Source organism: Manis pentadactyla, chromosome 2, assembly GCF_030020395.1.
Source record: "Manis pentadactyla isolate mManPen7 chromosome 2, mManPen7.hap1, whole genome shotgun sequence".
Classification (NCBI taxonomy): domain Eukaryota; kingdom Metazoa; phylum Chordata; class Mammalia; order Pholidota; family Manidae; genus Manis; species Manis pentadactyla.
In genome coordinates this window covers 113730915-113755167 of record NC_080020.1, presented here as the reverse complement: position 1 = coordinate 113755167, position 24253 = coordinate 113730915, and the positions used below count along the sequence as shown (strand labels likewise).

Genomic DNA, 24253 nt, shown 5'->3' with positions numbered 1-24253 from the left:
CAGTACTAGAAAATGTACCCAGAGCTGGGATTTCAATGGGAGGCAATAGATTAAATGTTAAATTCAGACTAAAAACCAAATTAGCAATTTCAAGAAAAACACATAATGAATTGCATGTATTTAAGTATTAGCTCAAATTTTCATTATACTTTGTTAGATCATTTTCAAATTGGATGCTTGAGGAACTGAAAAAATATGCTTTTAGTAAAATGACTTTGCCTTTTATTGTATCAAGTGTCTATATCTTCATTTCTCTAAATCCTGTATATAAACTTCTGTTCTAAAATACCACATTGGCAGATTATATTGTTTGGAGCTGGGTTCTAAAGACAAATACGACAAATAATCCTTTGAAATGAACAATAAACAACAACCAGGTGGTTCCTATGGTCGGCACAGAAATTTTTGCTTTGATGTGGGAATAGCAGCCCATTTCTCTAGATGGTTCATGAGCTCATACATTCTCTTCTGGTGCACCAGCATCTACACATCCTTCCCCTAAAGTAATTTTCTTAGCAAACTAGAAAACATTGTTTTCTATCTCCCAGGTTCTACAGACTGAAATTAAAGCTCGGAACCTCTTACAAACTATTGCATCAGTCATCAACTTAAAATATACTATCAGGATGACAAGGAGTGCCACAGAGGCCATTTCTAGGCACATATCCATACCTGAGAAGTATTTTCAGGGATGACCTGTTTCCAATGACTGAAATGTTATTAGATATAGGCCCCCAGCTATAGAGGCTTTTTGGAATCATATAATCCTTTGAATTTGGATAATCCTAAAGTGAGACATATCAAATGTATTGAGCCCCAATTCTGTTAGCAATGAATCCTTCCTAGCATTCCCATCAGAGTCATGCCTGTTGTGTTGGGGGTGAGGAAACTTAGGGATGAGAGATTAAACACTTAAGTAAAGCCAACAGTCAAATGGTACTAAGCTTTTATCCAATTGGAACACACAGATCAATCTCAAATTAATCTTAAAAGATATCTGCTCCAGTAGGACATTACTATTATTGTTTCTATGGTTTAAAAGAATCACAATATCGTGTATCCAGCCCTTTTGGGGGAAAACTTACACTTGTGACATACACATATATACTATTATGTACATTACTTATGCATATAAGGTTATATATACATAATAAGTATGTATACATAATTTTTCTACTATTCCTTCTAAACTTTTAGAAATTATTAAAAGAAATTTTTTCTGGCACTTGTTAAAGACAGTAAGGAAAACTTTATTCCAGGGACAAATGCATGGGATTTTATAGTCAGGGAAAGAGTTGAGGTTCAATTCTGAACATAGCAATAAAAGTGGGGATTTATAGTCGAGGAGCAGGATTGGGGTCAGTGGATGGAAAATCACTAAGAGGAAATACCACAAGTAAGGGGATTCTGGCTGAACTGACTTGACAGGAGTCTTGCTGAAAGCCAGGATGACCAGATATCAAGGATTGAAGATAAGGAATTTGATCAGATATGGGGAGTGGATTATTTTCATTAAATTGACCCAGCAGGATTCCTATTAAAACTGGACTAAAAGAGGCAGAGGACAGAGCTCAAGCTCTGGGCCTCAGCAGAAAGAAGGTTCAAAGGGGACTAAAGTAACATTTGGTCATGATGGCAGCAGTCTTTGTCCAAATAAAATTTAAAGTAATTACCTGGGAGGAAACACTGACAGAATATAAGGTCATTAAATATTCACCTCTCAAAACAAGGCAGAGATATCCTAACTCTTAGTCCTGCACCACCACCACCAAAAGCTACTGAATGCTGCTGGGTGTCAGGCCCTACACAGCAGGTCCGGGACTAAAAAGTAAGACGCATTCGGCCAAGATAGCCCTTAAAATACGGCGATTAAAACTGGCAATTTATAAGACAATTACAAAACTGCCATTAGAGCAAGAACTTCCACAGGTTCTCCTTTAAAAGAGAAACAGGAAGAAAAGAAGATTTACCCTTCAATGAAGCCTATCTCTTCGCTCCCCTCTAAACTCTCAATCCTCTTACGTGCTCCCCACCGCCGTCCCTGGCCCTCCGGAGCCCCCTGCGCCTGCGCACATCCCGTTACCGCCAGCAGGGGGCAGGCCGGGATTTTCCGTCCTCCGCCGCTGGGCTCTGGTGCCCCTCTTCTCTGTAGCCTTTCACCTAGCTACGGCCTGGATACGCTTCCTTAGCAACGGAGCCCTTGGCAACAGGAGGACGCAGCCGGCGGGCGGTTTCCAGCAGGTTCCAAGTACCTGCTTGCGATCCGAGGCTCGGGCCGAACCATGTCGGAGATCCTGTGCCAGTGGCTCAACCAGGAGTTGAAGGTGTCCCAGACCGTGAGTGAGTGACACGGCCCAGGGAGAGCGGGCTAGGGGCCTGCGAGCGCGGATGGAAAGTGGAGGGAAAGGTGCGAGCTGCGCAGGTGGGGCGCCTGCGGGTCCACAGCGCCCCAGGCCGGTCCTTTGGGCCCCTCCAGCTCACCTCGGTCACCACAGGGCTTCTCCCATGACCGCTCCGCCGCTGCCGAGTTATCCATCATTACGGTGGGCCTAACCCCGCAGTATCTGACCCACTGTGTGGTTCTAAGCCAGCAGAGGATTGAGGGAAGGCTCCTTGCTCCTGTGGAGAGAAGAATTTGCTGGACTCTAATCTGGGCCTGACATTGCTCTCTTCACATCCTGAGAAGCATGGTGTGCTGGCTGACCAATGAAACAGGAAGCCTTAAAGCCAGCTACTGCATTATTAGATATGTGTCCCTGGACAAGCTACCATACTTTCTTCTGAGTGTTCCCTCCAGTACAAAATAGATCCAATCAGACTTTCCATACCTAACTGTCTAGCAGGAGAGGGGTGTCTGTGAAATGAGTTAGTAGAGGATATGTTAACATTCACAAATTTGAGCAGTTTTAACTGCTTGCACATTTACAAACATTAGCTGTTTCTGACCACTGCTCACTCTTGGCCAAAGCTGACCTTATTCACTAACTTGGTTTTATCTCAACCATGAAATTGCCACCCCAAACTTTTAAATCCCACAACCACAGAAGCAATTTTACATGCTGGCAACTTCTATGGCAGCCAAGTAATTTCAGCACAGCACTCTGAACTTCTCCATCGCAACTTCTTTCCATTGTTTCTTCAACAAGAGTTCATTTTCCAGCTGGTAAGGGTTTTGCTCAAGGAAAGAGGTTTTCAGCTCAAGTCATTTCAGTCTGTTTTCCCAGAAGCACCTTGAATAAGGCCAAGTTTTACAGAGTGGCAACACTACCATCCTAACCTTAGGTCATCCACAGAATTTGCTAGACTAGTAGTGTTTCTGCAGCAACAAAGTGCTTATTATCAGCATTAGAATCTTTAACATTGGAGCACCTCCAGTTGCATTTCTTGAGGCAAAAACCCAGGACCTTTTCTTTGCCAAATCACCACCCACATGTTCCCTGCAAACCACAATAAATTCTTTTCCAGGATTCTATGATCTTCCCGTCATATCCCTGCTTCTCACCTAAATATGATGCTGAACTGAGGACAATGTTTCACATTTTTCTTTTCTTATTCCTCTCTCACCATAGGAGCCAAAGTACAGTATCATGCCCTTAAGTTATATTCTTCCAAAGAAAATCAGTTGCACATTGCTGAATTTAATTTGGTTCATTTATTTGATTACTAAAAGGCACATACTTTGCTCAAGTCCCGAGGACAATATTGCATATTGAAACACTTTTGCAAAAAATAAATGACATTAATAAGAAACATAAAAATGGTAGTCTGCCATTATAATTGTAACCAGTTTTTGGAATTTTGGTTTTGAGAGGAGAAGGAAGAATTACTTCACTGTGTGGAGATTAAAAGATTGGAAACTGTTTAAGTAAGAATTTTAGCAACATAAACTATGAATGGAAAATTCCCAAAAACTTTTTCCCTTAAGTATAAATCCAGAAGGTGTTAGCAGAGACAGCTGTGGCATTCTGCATCGCATCACTAGCAGTTGTTTCTTGATATCAACTGTTAAGAGTAGCCAATAGAGAGAGTCAGTCCTGAAATAACCAAGTTCCATACTGTAAAAGGCTGTAGGGAGCACACCCAACTGCATTTGGAAACAAACAAGATAAGGTCTCTGCAACTGAGGAAGCACACTGCCTGTTGTTGGTGCCCATCATTAGATAAGCCATTCCGTGCTGTAAAATGAAAGGCTTTGTCTAACTTAATTGTACAACCATGGAAGGACTGTAAGTAGGCATAACCTCTGGGGAAAGTAATCGTAATTCTGAGATAAGGGTCCTGTCCAGAGCAGGGACTTAGAGGCCAACTGCCTGGGTTGAAATCCATCGCTAGTATCATGATGCTCAAAATAGGAGTAATGATAATACCTCATCAAGTTGTGTCAAGATTGCATGAGATAATAAATGTAAAGCATTTAAAATACTACTTGGGACATAGTGAATACTAAATCTCACTTTTCAGAAATTACCATACAAAAATAAAATAAAATCACCAATATGTAAGAATATTTGAAAAATGATGTTTATTGCTACATGGATTATAGGAGCAAAAGAAAAGAAATGGAAGCAATCTGAATATCCTTCAGTAGTAAAATACTTGGATAAATGATACTGTATTCAAGCTTTGGATTATTATGCAGTTATTAGAAATAGCCAATTAGTTGTTACAACTTTTGACCTAAAGGATATTCATGTATTTTTGTCAATTAAAAAACAAAAATTATAGCTCATTGTGACTAGTATAATTCCATTTTTGTGCCAGCTAGGAAATGCAGACAGAGTGACAGACCGACACATACACACACACACACACACACACACGTATATATATGAATATGTATATTTGTTTACATAGGCATAGAGAAATGTATGGAGAAACCTATACTGTACTTTTGATATATACATGGATTTTCATATTTTGGCTTCTGCAAGCACCCTGGGGAAGAAGATTGCTGGCTTTAAAAAAAAATTATAGTATCATTGATATACAGTCTTATGAAGGTTTCACATGAGCAACCTTGTGGTTTCAACATTCACCCATATTATCAAGTCTCCCCCCAACCCACTGCAGTCACTATCAGTGTTGTAAGATGCTATAGAGTCACTACTTTTCTTCTTAGTGCTGTACTGCCTTCCCCATGACCTATCTATATTATGAGTGCTAATTATAGGGCCCCTTAATTTCCTTCTCCCTTCCTCCCCACACACCTTCCCCAACTCCTTCTCTTTGGTAACTGCTAGTCCCTTCTTGGAGTCTTGAGTGTGCTGCTGTTTTGTTCCTTCAATTTTGCTTTGTTGCTATACTCCACAAATGAGTGAAATCATTTGGTACTTGTCTTTCTCTACCTGGCTTATTTCATTGAGCATAATGTCCACTACCTCCATCCATGTTGTTGCAAGTGGTAGTATTTATTTTCTTTTTATGGCTGAATAATATTCCATTGTGTATATGTAACACATCTTCATCCTTTCATCTACTGATGGACACTTAGGTTGCTTCCATATCTTGGCTATGGTAATATACACTATTTATAGTAATATTTATAGTAAATATACACTATATACAAATATATACTATTATATACTTGTAAATAGTGCTGCAATAAATATAGGGGTACATATGTCTTTTTGAACCAAGGATCTTGTTTTGTTTGGGTAAGTTCCTAGGAGTGGAATTACTGGGTCAAAGGGTATTTCTATTTTAAATTTTTTGAAGAACCTCCATATTGCTTTCCACAATGGTTTATCTAATTTACATTCCTACCAACAGTGTAGGAAGGTTCCACTTTCTCTGCATCCTTGCCAGCATTTGTTATTTCTTGTCTGTTGGATGTTGGCCATCCTCACTGGTGTGAGGTGATATCTCATTGTGATTTTAATTTGCATTTCCATGGTGATTAGTGATATGGAGCATCATTTCATGTGCCTGTTGGCCATTCATATTTCTTTGGAGAAGTGTGTGTTCAGATCCTCTGCGCATTTTTTAATTGGGTTGTTTGTTTTTTGGGTGTTGACTCATGTGAACTCTTTATGTATTTTGGGTGTTAACTCCTTCCAGATAAGTCGTTTACAAATATATTCTCCCAAATTGTAGGATGCCTTTTTTTTCTGCTGATGGTGTCCTTTGCTGTACAGAAGCTTTTTAGTTTTATGTAATCCCATATATTCATGTTTGTTTTTGTTTCCCTTGCCCAAGGAGATGTGTTCAGAAGAAAGTTGCTCATGTTTGTATTCAAGAGACTTTTACCTATTTTTCTTCAATGAATTTTATGGTTTCATGACTTACATTCAGGTTTTTTATCCATTTTGAGTTTGCTTTTGTGTATGGAGTTAGACAGTAATCCAGTTTCATTCTCTTACATGTAGCTGTGCAGTTTTGCCAACACCAGCTGTTGAAGAGGTTGTCATTTCCCCATTGTATATCCATGACTCCTTTATTGTATATGAATTGGCCATATATGCTTGGGTTTGTATCTGGGCTTTCTATTCTTTTCCATTATATATGGGGATGGTCTTATGCCAAGATAAAATTGTTTTGATTACTGTGGCTTTGTAGTAGAGCTTGAAGTTAGGGAGCATAATTCCCCCAGCTTTATTCTTCCTTCTCACAATTGCTTTGGCTATTCAGGGTCTTTGGTGGTTCCATATGAATTTTACAACTATTTGTTTTAGTTCACTGAAGAATGCTGTTGATATTTTGATAGGTATTGCATTGAATCTGTAGATTGCTTTAGACAGGAGGGCCATTTTAACAATATTAATTCTTCCTATCTGTGAGTATGGGGTGTAGTTCCATTTATTGGTGTCTTCTTCATTTTCTCTTGAGTGTCTTGTAGTTTTCAGACTAAAGTTCTTTTGCCTCCTTGGTTAGGTTTATTCCTAGGTATTTTATTCTTTTTGATGCAATTGTAAATGGAATTGTATTCTTGAGTTCTCTTTCTGCTCATTCATTGTCAGTATATAGGAATGCAACAGATTTCTGTGTATTAATTTTGTATCCTGCAACTTTGCTGTTCTTCCTTCTCATGATTGCTTTGACTATTCAGGGACTTTGGTGGTTCCTGAAACTTTGCTGAATTCAATTATTACTTCTAGTAGTTTTGGGGTGGATTCTTTAGGGTTTTTTATGTACAGTATCATGTCTTATGCAAACAGTAACAGTTTAACTTCTTACTTACCAATCTAGATGCCTTTTACTTCTTTGTGTTGTCCAGTTACCATGGTTAGGACCTCCAGTACTATGGTGAATAAAAGTGGTGAGAGTGGGCATCCTTGTGCCTAATCATAGAGGGAAAGCTGTCAACTTTTTGCTTTTAAGTATGATGTTGGCTGTGGGTTTATCATATATGACCTTTATTATGTTGAAGTACTTACTCTCTATACCCATTTTGTTGAGAGTTTTTATCATGAATGGATGTTGAATTTTTTCAAATGCTTTTTCATCATCTGTTGAGATGACCAGGTGATTTTTGTCCTTTTTGTTGATGTGGTGGATGATGTTGATGGATTTTCAAATGTTGTATCATTCTTGTATCCCTGGAATAAATCCAATTTGATCATGATGGATGACCTTTTTGATGTATTTTTGAATTCGGTTTGCTAAATTTTGTTGAGTATTTTTGCATCTATATTCATCAGGGATATTGGTCTGTAATTGTTCTTAGGTAGTTTTTTGATTACCAGGTTGATTTCATTGCTGGTAACTGGTCTGTTCATATTTTTTGTTTCTTCCTGGGTTATTCTTGGAAAGTTGTATTTTTCTAGAAAGTTTTCCATTTCTTCTAGGTTATCCAATATTCTGGCATATAATTTTTCATAGTATTCTCTAGTAATTCTTTGTATTTCTGTGGTGTCTGTAGTGATTTTTCCTTTTTCATTTCTGGGTCTGTTTATGTGTGTACACTTTCTTTTTTTCTTGTGAAGTCTGGCTAGGGGTTTATCTATTTTGTTTATTTTCTCAAAGAACCAGCTCCTGATTTCATTGGTTTTTTCTATTGATTTATTCATCTCAATTTTCTTTATTTCTGCACTGATCTTTATTATGTCCCTCCTTCTACTGACTTTGGGCTTAATTTGTTCTTCTTTTTCTTGTTTCATTAATTTTGAGTTTAGACTGCTCATTTTGGAATGTTCTACTTTCTTGAGGTAGGCCTGGATTGCTATATACTTTCCTCTTAGAACTGCCTTCACTGTATCCCACATATTTTGGGCTGTTGAATTGTTTTCATTTGTCTCCATATATTGCTTGATTTCTGTTTTAATTTGGTCATTGATCCATTGATTATTTACAAGCATGTTGTTAAGCCTCCATGTATTTGTGGGCTTTTTTGTTTTCTTTGCATAATTTGTTTCTAGTTTCATACCTTTATGGTCTGAGAAACTGGTTGGCACAATTTCAATCTTTCTGTATTTGTTGTGGCTCTTTTTGTGGCCTAGTCTGTGACCTAGTCTGGAAAACATACCATGTGCACTTGTGAAGAATGTGTATCCTGCTGCTTTTGAGTGGAGTGTTCTGTAGACATCTATTGGGTCCATCTGTTCTAATGAGTTGTTCAAGGCCTCTGTCTCCTTACTTATTTTCTGTCTGGTTAATCTGTCTTTTGGTGTGACTGGTATGTTGAAATCTCCTAAGATGAATGTGTTGCATTCTATTTCCCCTTTAATTCTATTAGTATTTGTTTCACATATTTAGGTGCTCCTACATTGGGTGCATAGATATTTATAATGGTTATATTCCCTTGTTGGACTGACCCCTTTGTCATTATGCAATGTCCTTTTTTGTCTTTTGTTACTTTCTTTGTTTTGGAGTCTGTTTTGTCCTATACAAGTACTGAAACTCCTGCTTTTTTCTCCCTATTAGTTACATGAAATATCTTTTCCCATCCCTTTACTTTCAGTCTGTGTATGTCTTTGGGTTTGAAGTGAGTCTCTTGTAGGCAGCATGTAGATGGGTCTTTTTTTTTTTTTTATCTTTTCTGCAACTCTGCGTCTTTTGTTTGGTGCATTCAGTCCATTTACATTTAGGGTGATTATTGATAGATATGTATTTATTGCCATTATCGGCTTTAGAATTGTTATCAAAGATTCAAGGATAGCTTCCTTTCTATCTAAAAGTCTATCTTAAATTGTTTATTACTCTATTTCAAATACAATCTGAAGGTTCCTTTTTTCCCTCCCCTTTCTCTTTTTCTTCCTCCTCCATTCTTTGTATATTAGGTGTCATATTCTGTACTCTTTGTGTATCCCTTGACTAACTTTGTGAGTAGTTCACTTAATTTTGTATTTGCTTGGTAATTAGTTGTTCTTCTACCTTTACTGTGGGTTTCTTTTCTCTGGTGGCAGACATCTATTTAGCCCAAAGAGCATTTATATCTAAAGCAGTCCCTTTAAAATTTCTTATAGAGCTGGTTTGATGGTGGTGAATTCTCTCAACTTTTGCTTATCTGGGAATTGTTTAATCATGCTTCAAATTTAAATAATAATCTTGCCACATAGATTATTCTTGGTTGGAGGGCCTTCTGTTTCATTGCATTAAATATATCATGCCACTCCTTTCTGACCTATAAGGTTTCTGCTGAGAAGTCTGCTGATAGCCTGATGGGGTTTCCTTTATAAGTGATCTTTTTACTCTCTCTGGCTGCTTTCAATACTCTGTCCTTGTCCTTGATCTTTGCCAATTTAATTATTATATGTTTTGGTGTTGTCTTCCTTGGGTCCCTTGTGTTGGGAGATCTGTGCACTTCAATGGCCTTAGGGAATATTTCCTTCCCTAGATTGGGAAGTTTTTAGCAATTATTTATTCAAAGACATTTCCATCCCTTTTCCTCTCTCTTCTTCTTCTGGTACCCCTATAATGTGAATATTGTTTCTTTTGGATTGGTTGTGCAGCTCTCTTATTGTTGTTTCATTCCTAGAAATTCTTTTCTCTCTCTGTTCCTCGGCTACTTTGTTTTCCTGTTTTCTAATTTCTATTTCATTTACCGTCTCCTCTACCTCATATAATCTACTTTTAAATCCCTCCATTGTATGTTTCATTTCAGATACTGTATTTTTTAAAGTTTCTGTCTCTTTCTTGAAGTCCACCCTGAGATCTTGAATATTTTTCTATAGCTCTGTGAGCATGTTTATGATTTTTATTTTGAAATGTTTATCAAGAAGATTGGTGATTTCAGTTTCACTAAGCCTTCTTTCTGGCATTTTTTCTTGTAATTTTGTTTGGACCAAATTTCTTTGCCATTTCATTTTTTTACTGTTTCCTATGGAATAATAACTTTGTGTAGGTGGTCCCTAGAAGCTGTACTCTCTGGAGCTGCCATGCACCTGCAGCAATGGCAGGGGTCACAGGTGCTGGGAACTGGCATCAGCTGGGAGGGTTTCGTGCCCTCCTGGCTATAACACCTGCCTCCACTGCCAGGTCCAGTGAGCTGTGCATGCAGGGAGAAGCCTCTGTGCTATGCCTCTGTAGCTACCATGTGTGGGGCCACCCTCCAGTTAGCCTGGCACAATGGCTTGGTTGCAGGTGAGCAGTACTAGCCCCAGCTCAGAGGAAAGAGAGGCAGGCTGTGTACTACAGTTGGGGGCCTCAGAACTGTGTTGCCAGCCAAGGGGGTGGAGCATCTGAAGCTCCAAAGAGTTCCCAACCTGCCAGGCTGAGCTTGCCAGAAAGGTTTTAACTACCTGCCTTTTCTCCTGAGCAGTGAGCTCTGTGTAATCTTTGCCTCTTTAGTGCCCTTCTTGCACTGGGAAGTCCTTCAAACCACTCACCTGTTTTTGTTCCTTGGGGGACAGTTGTGTATACCTGTCTCCACAAGTGGCTAGAATCTCAGTCTCTCTAAGCATTCTGCCCATCTTTACTTTCCAACCCTGTTGATCTCCAGAGCTCCATTGAATGTGGGTTTGTGTTCTCAGGGAAGATCTCCAGGGCTGGATTTTCAGCAGTCCTGGGCTTCTACTTCCTCCTGGCTCCATTTCTCTTCCTCCCATCTATGGTCTGGTATTGGGAGAGAGGGCTTGGGTCCTGCCAGATCATGGCTTTGTTTTTTTACCCTTTTTGGTGAGGTCTTCTCTTTTTCCCCAGATATAAGCAGTCTGTTCTGCAGTCTTAAGGTCGCTTTTTCAGGATTAGTTGCATATGCTGTATTTTTGTGTTTTATGTGATTTTGGGAGGAGGTTTCTGCCTCACTTCTCATGCTACCATGTTTTTTCTGCCCCCTCTTGAGCTCCCTTTGTAAGTCTTATCATTCAATTTGAAGTCACAAAGAGTACAGAAATTCAATCATCCAGGCATGTTGTAACTTCTCAGGGCAAAACATAATTCCTCAATGTCTAAATGGAAAATGTGGATTTAGAGAATGTTTGTTTAGAAGTGGTGTGTATGTTGCTTGCTGGGACAAATAAAACTGAATGAGAATACTAAGTGAGTGCATTTGCTGCCTCGATAAAGCTGAACGATGGTTCAGTCTTTGGAGAGACAGCTAAAACTGATTGATTTCTAGTTTATTCTGAAAGGTAGAAGTCAATTTGAATAAAGCAGATCATATTGAGTTTTGTCTTTCCTGGACTACTATAAATATCAGCTGTAAAGGAAATAAATTCCAATGATGCTCAATTGAGAATAGTCTCCCTCCACATAGTGAGGTTTCTGGGAGTCACTAGAGACTTGATCAATCTTAACATACAAAGATTCAAATCTATGTTATCAATACTATGGATCTGCAGTGACTTAAATTTAAATAGATCATTTCTTCTTGAGCATAATGCTTAGATCTATATGTCAATGAATTGTCTTAGGTAACAAAAAGTTGCTCAACACAAGATTACATCTGATATTCAAGGGATTATTTTTATAATGAAAAATAAGTAATATAATTCGACTAAAACATTTGCTGTGAAATTCTTTAAGAACTCTGTTACTTTTAAGAGTAAACACTTCCTCTGTTTACAAAACTATTTGAATTCACCAGTAAGAGGAAATTAGTATCAGAATGTCATAACTAGACTTTCTTCATAAATGAGTACAAGCCTTTGAATTCTATGTGTTGTATGGATCAGATCCTTTGTAAAGGTTGATATACAAGATAGACCATATTATTGTGGATTCTAGGTTTGGTTATATTGAAAATTAAAAATACCTTATGCATATTTTAATTATTTCAATAGTTATAAACATTGTTATTAATAGTAACAGATGTTCAACAAAGAGAAAACTGGTTTTGGGAAAGTTAAGTATCTCTAAATATTGATTTTGTAGTATCCAAAGTAGAAATGATATTTAGTTCCCAATTTTATGCTCTGAGAAGAATAATAATTTATCTATATTTGGGAGGGCATCAAATGAGATTGCAAATGGAAAATGTCTACCACAATGCCTAACATCTATACCAGATCTATATAATCAACAAATATTTCGACTTTTTTTCTGTCTCTTACTTTAGAATAATGCCTACAATTGTACCTGTCACATAATGGGAATTTAGTAAATAATTGCTTATTACATGAGAGTATATGAATGAGGCAAAAGTGAAATATTGTTTTAGGCTGAACCATATGGATTGGTCCATCTGAAGAAGTCTCCTTGGGTACTTTGATCCTCAGTTTTGTGATTTCATCCATTTCATCATTTTAAGCAAGTTCTTAGGATTGTTTCATACTAAGTGAAATGAAATTGCATTGAAATTATAAACCAGGGTACCAATTTATCATGAGGAAAAGGGTAGCAGTATAACCCATAATGGCAATTAGACATGAGGTCCTCTCTTAATGGGCTGGTACACTCAGGAGAAAACCAAATTTATAGATCAGATTCTCACTGACAATCAGATATTATCAAAAGAACCCTCAAATCAAGCTAATACTTGTGTTTACTTTTCTGTTCAGGAGATAGTTTACCTGCAGAGCTGTGACAGGCTAGATTAGAGTCCAGTTCCCTGCTTCTCCTCTTCTACCAGTACATGGATAAAAGATACTGTTCAGTGATATTTTCCAGTGTTACTACTGCTACAAAGCTTCTGTCATCATCATATTAGTGTATTCCTTTTTCTTTGTGGCAAGCCTTTACTCTGAATAACGTTAATTAATATATCACAAGATTATAGTTTACATGAGGTATAAAAAATTTAAAGAAATTGTGACTTAAAAAAATATTCTATGCCCCTTGTTACTTGGGTTTTTTTTTTAATAAGTGGGTCTCTATAGTTAGCTAATTTTATCCTTTTATATTAAATTTTTGTTTTAGAAAGTTGTATTTTCTACTATTTATCCCAAATTTCAGGGGCATTCTTTATTTCAGTCCTCTTGTGCACTAAGTGCACTTTTTATTGATTAGGCTGTATGTCCAGACCTTTTCAAAAGTATCAAATTTTATTTTAAGAATAGAGATATTAAAATATCCTGTTGAATATATATTTATATATAATATTTTTAATGTATTGGGGTGATCTTTTATTTGTCTATGACCTTATGATATGTTAAGAATTAAATGTCTAGATTCTTTTTTAGATCTAAAGTTATATTTGTTTAGGCTTATATAGCTAGGTAATAGCAAGTTAGCCGTAGATTTTGGGTCTGCTGACTTGTGTTCATACCACTTTTAACCTGGTATCATGAAACTGCACATTTTCTCATCCCTCATCCCCCAGAGTAATTAGGAAATACATTGCTTCTCATGTAATACAACAGATTTTTATATTCCCTGGCTAGCTCAGCAACATTTTGTTTGATTAAAACTTGGCTTCTGCTGACTAGAAATTGAGAGCAAATTTGATAGAAGTCTCTTGTGTAAATCAACATCAAAATTTTAAGATATAAATTCCCAAGAATCCCATCCAATATTTTAACCACTAAAGAAAGGTATAATGATATGAAGATTCGGTTTCAGATACTAAATTTTTAGAAATATGATAAAGTCTTCAAGAGAGAAAGATGATCATCCTGTTCTTATACTGGAGGAAAAGAAATTGTCAGTGTCCTTCAGCCAAAGACCACAGGATACGCCTGTAGTTAAACAAAGATGAGTTTATTGACTTGTTTCCAGCAATTGAGAACACATACCATGGGGAACTGTGGGGCATCTCAGTAAGAGGGTGTTAGAAAGGACTTAAAACATTTGGGCTTCTGTTAGTTTGTGTTTGAGGATGTTTCAGGGAAGTGGTATTTACTCTAAATAAGATTCTGTCAAGAAGCATAGGCTACTCTGTGATTGAGTTATCTTTATAAATCTTACCTAGTAAGTAAGGAGAATAAAGCAAGGCAAAGCCAGTTAGTTAAAAAACAGAAACCACTCACTTATGGTGGCCAGTATAGGGCCATGATTGGTTATTTTTTGTGTTTTGGAAAATACTGTCTTGGTCTGAGTAAAGACATGATTACAGAGGGATTTTGTTATTCTCTTAATCCATCAGTATCTCAGAGTAGTCTTATCTGGTATTGGTGTGTTGTGAAATTGATTATGTTCAGCACAAGAATGCAAATGTCCGGCTGTAGTGCCAGGTCAGCTCCTAGGAACACTGAGGCCTGATGGGGCCAGGCCAGTTTCCAGCCCTCTGCAGCTACTTTTCTCTTTCTCAAATGAAAGCAAATTTGCTTGACTTTTCTTTTTTTTTTTTTAAATAATTATTTTTTATTGAAGGGTAGTTGACACACAGTATTACATTACATGAGTTTCAAGTGTACAACACAGTGGTAGAACATTTATATACATAATTCTAGGTTCCAGCTATCACCCTACCAGGCTGTTACAATATCTTGACTATATTCCTTATGCTATACATTACATCCCGGTTACTAATTTATTTTACCATTGGAAGTCTATCCTTTTTTTTTTTTTTTTTTTTTGTGAGGGCATCTCTCATATTTATTGATCAAATGGTTGTTAACGACAATAAAATTCTGTATAGGGGAGTCAATGCTCAATGCACAATCATTAATCCACCCCAAGCCTAATTTTTGTCATTCTCCAATCTTCTGAGGCATAACAAACAAGTTTTTACATGTAGAACAAATTCTTACATAATGAATAAATTACACAGTGAACAGTACAAGGGCAGTCATCACAGAAACTTTCGGTTTTGCTCATGCATTATGAACTCTAAACAGTCAGTTCAAATATGAATATTCATTTGGTTTTTATACTTGATTTATATGTGGATACCACATTTCTCTCTCTATTATTATTATTTTTAATAAAATGCTGAAGTGGTAGGTAGATACAAGATAAAGGTAGAAAACATAGTTTAGTGTTGTAAGAGAGCACATGTAGATGACCAGGTGTGTGCCTGTAGACTATGTGTTAATCCAAGCTAGACCAGGGCAATAAAACATCCACGTATGCAGAAGATTTCTCTCAGAACGGGGGGGTGAGGTTCTAAGCCTCACCTCTGTTGATCCCCAATTTCTCACCTGATGGCCCCCCTGCGACTGTGCCTGTCTTAGGTTGTTCCTCCCTTGAGGAATCTTACCCGTCTCTGGCTAACCAGTCATCTTCCGGGGCCATACAGGGAAATGTGAAGTTGGTAAGTGAGAGGGAAGCCTTATTGTTTGAAAAAGTTAGCTTTTTACTTCTTTGCATATTTATGTCCTGTGGCTTCTATGCCCAGCATTTGTCTTGAGGTATCTTTACCACTTGGAAGAATTATGATACTCGGTAAATTTGATATGAGGCACGAATTCTATTTAAAGGTTGTAATTAGGAAGGAAGAAGAAAAGCTATAGAAGTAGCAGGCGGAAGAAAACATGGGAAGATTGATTATTTCTTTGATATATCTTCTTGTAGAGTAACTTCAGCATGTATAGGTTTTAAGCTACTACTTAAATTGCACACACACATTAACATAATAGGAGTATAGTTACATAACCAAAGCATATCTGTAATTACCAGCCATCTGCAGTGAAACCAAGAAAACCAGTTAGGCACCTTAGGCATTTGTGAAAACTTATCTATGATATGGTGGATATTGTCCAACTGAACTTGAACAGTCTGAGAGAAATCAGACAAATTAAAACAACCCATTCCTGGGGACTGTTCACATGCCATATGTTCTTTTAACAGTAAATAGTTTGTAGTTGTAAGACTTTGGAGCGCTACAATTTGCACTTCTCCAAATTCTTGGTTGAGTTCCAACAGTATAGATCCAGTCCAATTTTGTTGTTTTACTGTATGCACAGGCCAGCTTAGATATCTCCTTCCTCATTCCCATGGCAAGTCCAGGAACTGGTGGGATGAGTGCATCTACAGCTGTAGCAGTGCGTGGATCTTTGTTGGGGTTTTTTGATGATCATCTTCTGGCATGAGTCTTCCAGAGAGTGCAGATGTTGGAAGTTCTTTTTCATATTGTATCTTAGTTCATTTTCGGGGTAGCCCAATTAGGCTTTGATCCTCTGTATAAACACAAACAGACCCTTTGCCTACACTTTTATATGCCCTTTATACCCTTGTGTAGAACTCGTTGGACGTTACCACACAGGAACTGCCCTTTTTTTTTTTTTTTTTTTTGCTATCACTAATCTACACTTACATGACGAATATTATGTTTACTAGGCTCTCCCCTATACCAGGTCTCCCCTATAAACCCCTTTACAGTCACTGTCCATCAGCATAGCAAAATGTTGTAGAATCACTACTTGCCTTCTCTGTGTTGTACAGCCCTCCCTTTTCTCCTACCCCCCCATGCATGTTAATCTTAATACCCCCCTACTTCTCCCCCCCTTATCCCTCCCTACCCAACCATCCTCCCCAGTCCCTTTCCCTTTGGTACCTGTTAGTCCATTCTTGAGTTCTGTGATTCTGCTGCTGTTTTGTTCCTTCAGTTTTTCCTTTGTTCTTATATTCCACAGATAAGTGAAATCATTTGGTATTTCTCTTTCTCCGCTTGGCTTGTTTCACTGAGCATAATACCCTCCAGCTCCATCCATGTTGCTGCAAATGATTGGATTTGCCCTTTTCTTATGGCTGAGTAGTATTCCATTGTGTATATGTACCACGTCTTCTTTATCCATTCATCTATTGATGGACATTTAGGTTGCTTCCAATTCTTGGCTATTGTAAATAGTGCTGCAATAAACATAGGGGTGCATCTGTCTTTCTCAAACTTGATTGCTGCGTTCTTAGGGTAAATTCCTAGGAGTGGAATTCCTGGGTCAAACGGTAAGTCTGTTTTGAGCATTTTGATGTACGTCCATACTGCTTTCCACAATGGATGAACTAACTTACATTCCCACCAGCAGTGTAGGACTGTTCCCCTTTCTCCACAGCCTCGCCAACATTTGTTGTTGTTTGTCTTTTGGATGGCAGCCATCCTTACTGGTGTGAGGTGATACCTCATTGTAGTTTTAATTTGCATTTCTCTGATAATTAGCGATGTGGAGCATCTTTTCATGTGTCTGTTGGCCATCTGTATTTCTTTTTTGGAGAACTGTCTGTTCAGTTCCTCTGCCCATTTTTTAATTGGGTTATTTGTTTTTTGTTTGTTGAGGCGTGTGAGCTCCTTATATATTCTGGACGTCAAGCCTTTATCGGATGTGTCATTTTCAAATATATTCTCCCATACTGTAGGGATCCTTCTTGTTCTATTGATGGTGTCTTTTGCTGTACAGAAGCTTTTCAGCTTAATATAGTCCCACTTACTCATTTTTGCTGTTGTTTTCCTTGCCCGGGGAGATATGTTCAAAAAGAGGTCACTCATGTTTATGTCTAAGAGGTTTTTGCCTATGTTTTCTTCCAAGAGTTTAATGGTTTCATGGCTTACATTCAGGTCTTTGATCCATTTTGAGTTTACTTTTGTATATGGGGTTAGACAATGGTCCAGTTTCATTCTCCTACATGTAGCTGTCCAGTTTTGCCAGCACCACCTGTTGAAGAGACTGTCATTTCGCCATTGTATGTCCATGGCTCCTTTATCAAATATTAATTGACCATATATGTCTGGGTTAATGTCTGGATTCTCTGGTCTGTTCCATTAGTCTGTGGCTCTGCTCTTGTGCCAGTACCAAATTGTCTTGATCATTATGGCTTTATAGTAGAGCTTGAAGTTGGGGAGTGAGATCCCCCCTACTTTATTCTTCTTTCTCAGGATTGCTTTGGCTATTCGGGGTCTTTGGTGTTTCCATATGAATTTTTGAATTATTTGTTCCAGTTCATTGAAGAATGTTGCTGGTAGTTTCATAGGGATTGCATCAAATCTGTATATTGCTTTGGGCAGGATGGCCATTTTCACGATATTAATTCTTCCTAGCCACGAGCATGGGATGAGTTTCCATCTGTTAGTGTCCCCTTTAATTTCTCTTAAGAGTGACTTGTAGTTTTCAGAGTATAAGTCTTTCACTTCTTTGGTTAGGTTTATTCCTAGGTATTTTATTTTTTTTGATGCAATTGTGAATGGAGTTGTTTTCCTGATTTCTCTTTCTGTTGGTTCATTGTTAGTATATAGGAAAGCCACAGATTTCTGTGTGTTGATTTTGTATCCTGCAACTTTGCTGTATTCCGATATCAGTTCTAGTTGTTTTGGGGTGGAGTCTTTAGGGTTTTTTATGTGCAGTATCATGTCATCTGCAAATAGTGACAGTTTAACTTCTTCTTTCCCAATCTGGATTCCTTGTATTTCTTTGTTTTGTCTGATTGCCATGGCTAGGACCTCCAGTACTATGTTAAATAACAGTGGAGAGAGTGGGCATCCCTGTCTAGTTCCCGATCTCAGAGGAAATGCTTTCAGCTTCTCGCTGTTCAATATAATGTTGGCTGTGGGTTTATCATAGATGGCCTTTATTATGTTGAGGTACTTGCCCTCTATTCCCATTTTGCTGAGAGTTTTTAACATGAATGGATGTTGAACTTTGTCAAATGCTTTTTCAGCATCTATGGAGATGATCATGTGGTTTTTGTCTTTCTTTTGGTTGATGTGGTGGATGATGTTGATGGACTTTCGAATGTTGTACCGTCCTTGCATCCCTGGAATGAATCCCACTTGGTCATGGTGTATGATCCTTTTGATGTATTTTTGAATTCGGTTTGCTAATATTTTGTTGAGTATTTTTGCATCTACGTTCATCAGGGATATTGGTCTGTAGTTTTCTTTTTTGGTAGGGTCTTTGCCTGGTTTTGGTATTAGGGTGATGTTAGCTTCATAGAATGAGTTTGGGAGTATCCCCTCCTCCTCTATTTTTTGGAAAACTTTAAGGAGAATGGGTATTATGTCTTCCCTGTATGTCTGATAAAATTCCGAGGTAAATCCATCTGGCCCGGGGGTTTTGTTCTTTGGTAGTTTTTTGATTACCTCTTCAATTTCGTTGCTGGTAATTGGTCTGTTTAGATTTTCTGTTTCTTCCTGGGTCAATCTTGGAAGGTTATATTTTTCTAGGAAGTTGTCCATTTCTCCTAAGTTTCCCAGCTTGTTAGCATATAGGTTTTCATAGTATTCTCCAATAATTCTTTGCATTTCCGTGGGGTCCGTCGTGATTTTTCCTTTCTCATTTCTGATACTGTTGATTTGTGTTGACTCTCTTTTCTTCTTAATAAGTCTGGCTAGAGGCTTATCTATTTTGTTTATTTTCTCGAAGAACCAGCTCTTGGTTTCATTGATTTTTGCTATTGTTTTATTCTTCTCAATTTTATTTATTTCTTCTCTGATCTTTATTATGTCCCTCCTTCTGCTGACCTTAGGCCTCATCTGTTCTTCTTTTTCCAATTTCGATAATTGTGACATTAGACCATTCATTTTTGGGATTGCTCTTCCTTTTTTAAATATGCTTGGATTGCTATATACTTTCCTCTTAAGACTGCTTTTGCTGTGTCCCACAGAAGTTGGGGCTTAGTGTTGTTGTTGTCATTTGTTTCCATATATTGCTGGATCTCCATTTTGATTTGGTCATTGATCCATTGATTATTTAGGAGCGTGTTGTTAAGCCTCCATGTGTTTGTGAGCCTCTTTGCTTTCTTTGTACAGTTTATTTCTAGTTTTATGCCTTTGTGGTCTGAAAAGTTGGTTGGTAGGATTTCAATCTTTTGGAATTTTCTGAGGCTCTTTTTGTGGCCTAGTATGTGGTCTATTCTGGAGAATGTTCCATGTGCACTTGAGAAGAGTGTATATCCCGCTGCTTTTGGATGTAGAGTTCTATAGATGTCTATTAGGTCCATGTGCTGTACTGTGTTGTTCAGTGCTTCCGTGTCCTTACTTATTTTCTGCCCAGTTGATCTATCCTTTGGGGTGAGTGGTGTGTTGAAGTCTCCTAGAATGAATGCATTGCAGTCTATATCCCCCTTTAGTTCTGTTAGTATTTGTTTCACATATGCTGGTGCTCCTGTGTTGGGTGCATATATATTTAGAATGGTTATATCCTCTTGTTTGACTGAGCCCTTTATCATTATGTAGTGTCCTTCTTTATCTCTTGTTACTTTCTTTGTTTTGAAGTCTATTTTGTCTGATATTAGTACTGCAACCCCTGCTTTCTTCTCACTGTTGTTTGCTTGAAATATGTTTTTCCATCCCTTGACTTTTAGTCTGTACATGTCTTTGGGTTTGAGGTGAGTTTCTTGTAAGCAGCATATAGATGGGTCTTGCTTTTTTATCCATTCTGTTACTCTGTGTCTTTTGATTGGTGCATTCAACCCCTTAACATTTAGGGTGACTATTGAAAGATATGTACTTATTGCCATTGCAGGCTTTAAATTCGTGGTTACCAAAGTTTCAAGGTTAGCCTCTTTAGTATCTTACTGCCTAACTTAGCTCGCTTATTGAGCTGTTATATACACTGTCTGGAGATTCTTTTCTTCTCTCCCTTCTTGTTCCTCCTCCTCGATTCTTCATATGTTGGGTGTTTTGTGCTGTGCTCCTTCTAGGAGTGCTCCCATCTAGAGCAGTCCCTGTAAGATGTTCTGTAGAGGTGGTTTGTGGAAAGCAAATTCCCTCAGCTTTTGTTTGTCTGGGAATTGTTTAATCCCACCGTCATATTTAAATGATAGTCGTGCTGGATACAGTATCCTTGGTTCAAGGCCCTTCTGTTTCATTGTATTAAATATATCATGCCATTCTCTTCTGGCCTGTAGGGTTTCTGTTGAGAAATCTGACGTTAGCCTGATGGGTTTCCCTTTATAGGTGACCTTTTTCTCTCTAGCTGCCTTTAACACTCTTTCCTTGTCCTTGATCTTTGCCATTTTAATTATTGTGTGTCTTGGTGTTGCCCTTCTTGGATCCTTTCTGTTGGGGGTTCTGTGTATTTCCGTGGTCTGTTTGATTACTTCCTCCCCCAGTGTGTGGAAGTTTTCAGCAATTATTTCTTCTAAGATACTTTCCATCTCTTTTCCTCTCTCTTCTTCTTCTGGGACCCCTATAATACGGATATTGTTCCTTTTAGATTGGTCACACAGTTCTCTTAATATTGTTTCATTCCTGGAGATCCTTTTGTCTCTCTCTATGTCAGCTTCTATGCGTTCCTGTTCTCTGATTTCAATTCCATCAATGGCCTCTTGCATTCTATCCATTCTGCTTATAAACCCTTCCAGAGTTTGTTTCATTTCTGCGATTTCCTTTCTGGCATCTGTGATCTCTTTCCGGACTTCATCCCATTTTTCTTGCGTATTTCTCTGCATCTCTGTCAGCATGTTTATGATTCTTATTTTGAATTCTTTGTCAGGAAGACTGGTTAGGTCTGTCTCCTTCTCTGGTGTTGTCTCTGTGATCTTTGTCTGCCTGTTGCTTTGCCTTTTCATGGTGATAGGAATAGTCTGCAGAACTGGGACGAGTGACGGCTGGAAGGACTTCCTTTCTTGTTGGTTTGTGGCCCTCCTCTCCTGGGAGAACAGCGACCTCTAGTGGCTTGTGCTGCGCAGCTGCGCGCAGACAGGGTTTCTGCTTCCTGCCCGGCTGCTATGGAGTTAATCTCCGCTGTTGCTGTGGGCGTGGCCTGGCTCGGGCAGCTATTCCAAAATGGTGGAGTCGCGTTGGAGCAGGAGCTGCTGGGAGGCTATTTATCTCCGTAAGGGGCCTCCCTGCTCCCTGCAGCCCAGGGGTTAGGGTGCCCAGAGATCCCAGATTCCCTACCTCTGGATTGAGTGACCCGCCCTGCCCCTTTAAGACTTCCAAAAAGCACCCGCCAAAACAAAACAACGACCACAAAAAAAAAACAAGAAAAAAAAATGTTTTTAATTAAAAAAAAAAAAAAATTTTTAATTAAAAAAAAAAGGTGGTCGTTTGTTTTTCTTTATTCTCCGGTGCCAGCCTCAGGCCTCTGCTCACCGGTATTTCTGCCCTGTTTCTCTAGTATTGGGGTCCCTGTCCCTTTAAGACTTCCAAAAAGCGCTCGCCAAAACAAAGCAGCAAAAAAGCAAAAAAAAAAAAATGGTCGCGCGCTTTTCTTATGTCCTCTGTCGCCCAGCCTCCAGTGCCTGCTCACTGTTCTTGCTGCCCTGTTTTCCCAGTATCGAGGGCCCTGCACTCTGGCCCGGATGGCTGGGGCTGGGTGTTCGGCAGCCCTGGGCTCCGTCTCCCTCCCGCTCTGCCTGCTCTTCTCCCGCTGGGAGCTGGGGGGAGGGGCGCTCGGCTCCCGCGGGGCCGGGGCTTGTATCTTACCCCCTTCGCGAGGCGCTGGGTTCTCTCAGGTGTGGATGTGGTCTGGATATTGTCCTGTGTCCTCTGGTCTTTATTCTAGGAAGGGTTGTCTTTGTTATATTTTCATAGATATATGTTGTTTTGGGAGGAGATTTCCGCTGCTCTACTCACGCCGCCATCTTCCGCCCCTCCTGCTTGACTTTTTAACTGTGGTTAATGCAGGGTAAATCTCTGCTCTGGCCACTGAGCATAGAATGTATAGGTCTACAGACTTGTATCTCCAATTCTAAAATCCAAATGCCTCCTTACTCATTTGGTGGCAAAACTTAACAAGAAATTCTATGACATTACATTTAGTCTTTATTTCTCCAGTTGAAATGTTTTGCTATGAAAATCAACTGCTTTTTTTTTTGCCACCCATCGTCACTGTGGCATGTTTGACTGCATATTCTTCTGATGGGAGTGTTATATATTATAGCTTATCTGGCCCTAATGATGGGCCTGCATCCAAATGTAAGGGCAATGTCAAATACTTGCTGTCTAAATATTGCATTACCTTTTAAATAGGGATGTTTCTACTATAGTCATTGAGGATATATTACTGAGTTTACAAGTTGTGTAATTAATATGACCTGTTCCTTATATTAGGAGGCAGAAATAGTAATAAAAATTGTCTCTGAGCACTTACTATATGCCAAGCATTATGCTATGCACTTTACATGCAATATCTCATTCCATTCTCAAACTACCTCTTATGAGGTAGAACCCATCACTCTCCATCTTTTAAAGACCAGAAACCAAGTCTATTATAATTGCCCATAGTTCAGTGGTTTGTAAATGAGCAAGGAATCAAACCCAGAGAATCTTTCTCCAGAGCTTGTGCTCTCCTCATTACCATTTTGGAAGTTAGAAGGCTTACCTCCATTAGGTACTTTCTCCAGCTGGCTAAGGGCCATTTTGGTGGAGAAGCACAGGGAACATTTCAACTGCTGTCCCTGCCTAATATAGACCTTTCCCAAAAGTCTACATCAAAGATTTCTACATTCAAAGAAAACTTTAGTGATGGGGATCAAACATATGGCTTGGAAGATTGGAAGCATAGTTGAGTTGCTGCTGAACAACTTTATTCCAGATGTAAATTGTTTCAGCTCAGGATGACGGTAGTCACTGGGCTCCCGTGGTTTATTTATTTCTCATATTCTTCATTGTTCCTTGTCCTAGAGTCAACCAGCCTCATGTTTCCCATAGGAAATTCCAATTGTTACTGCCAATTAATTTACAGAGGTGGCTGCTATGAAATTAGTCATGGTGTTCAGGAACATCTAGTGGGAAGAAAAATACAATAAAGCAGAGGGAAAATAATAAGCTTTCCTTTGCTTTTACTTTTTTCTTCACTGTTCCTCTCCCCTCACCCCTGTCCTTTTCTCTTTGTCTCTGGCTTCTTACTGCCTTCTCATACTTTTTAGTATATATATTCCTAGCTTATATATTTTTTGTCATCTTTTTCTTTCCTTGTCTAATTTCTTGGATGTATTCTTCTTTTTACTTCTCTTTTATTTTTTCTATGCTTTTCCTTTGTTTTGCTGTTTACTCTAGCTCCTTGCTTATTTTTCTTTTCTACTCACATGTCACATAGTAAATCTAGTATCATAAGCTTAAAAGCTGCAACAGATACTTTTGTACTTGTTTATTTGTAGTAAATGATTTGACAATGAAATA

At 38.5% G+C, this 24253-nt stretch overlaps 1 protein-coding gene across 2 annotated transcripts in view; it reads left to right on the top strand.

Annotated features, from left to right (window-relative positions):
- The first annotated feature begins 2166 nt into the window (after positions 1-2166).
- The window catches only part of SPEF2 (sperm flagellar 2), a 253222-nt gene continuing 231135 nt past the window's right edge, over positions 2167-24253 (top strand). The window contains exon 1 of one of the 2 annotated variants that reach the window (XM_057495904.1): positions 2167-2340. In XM_057495904.1, coding sequence (XP_057351887.1) covers positions 2283-2340 — 58 coding nt within the window. In that variant the 5' untranslated portion in view covers positions 2167-2282. The remainder of the gene's footprint in view (positions 2341-24253) is intronic. The other variant, XM_057495894.1, reaches the window with a different exon arrangement.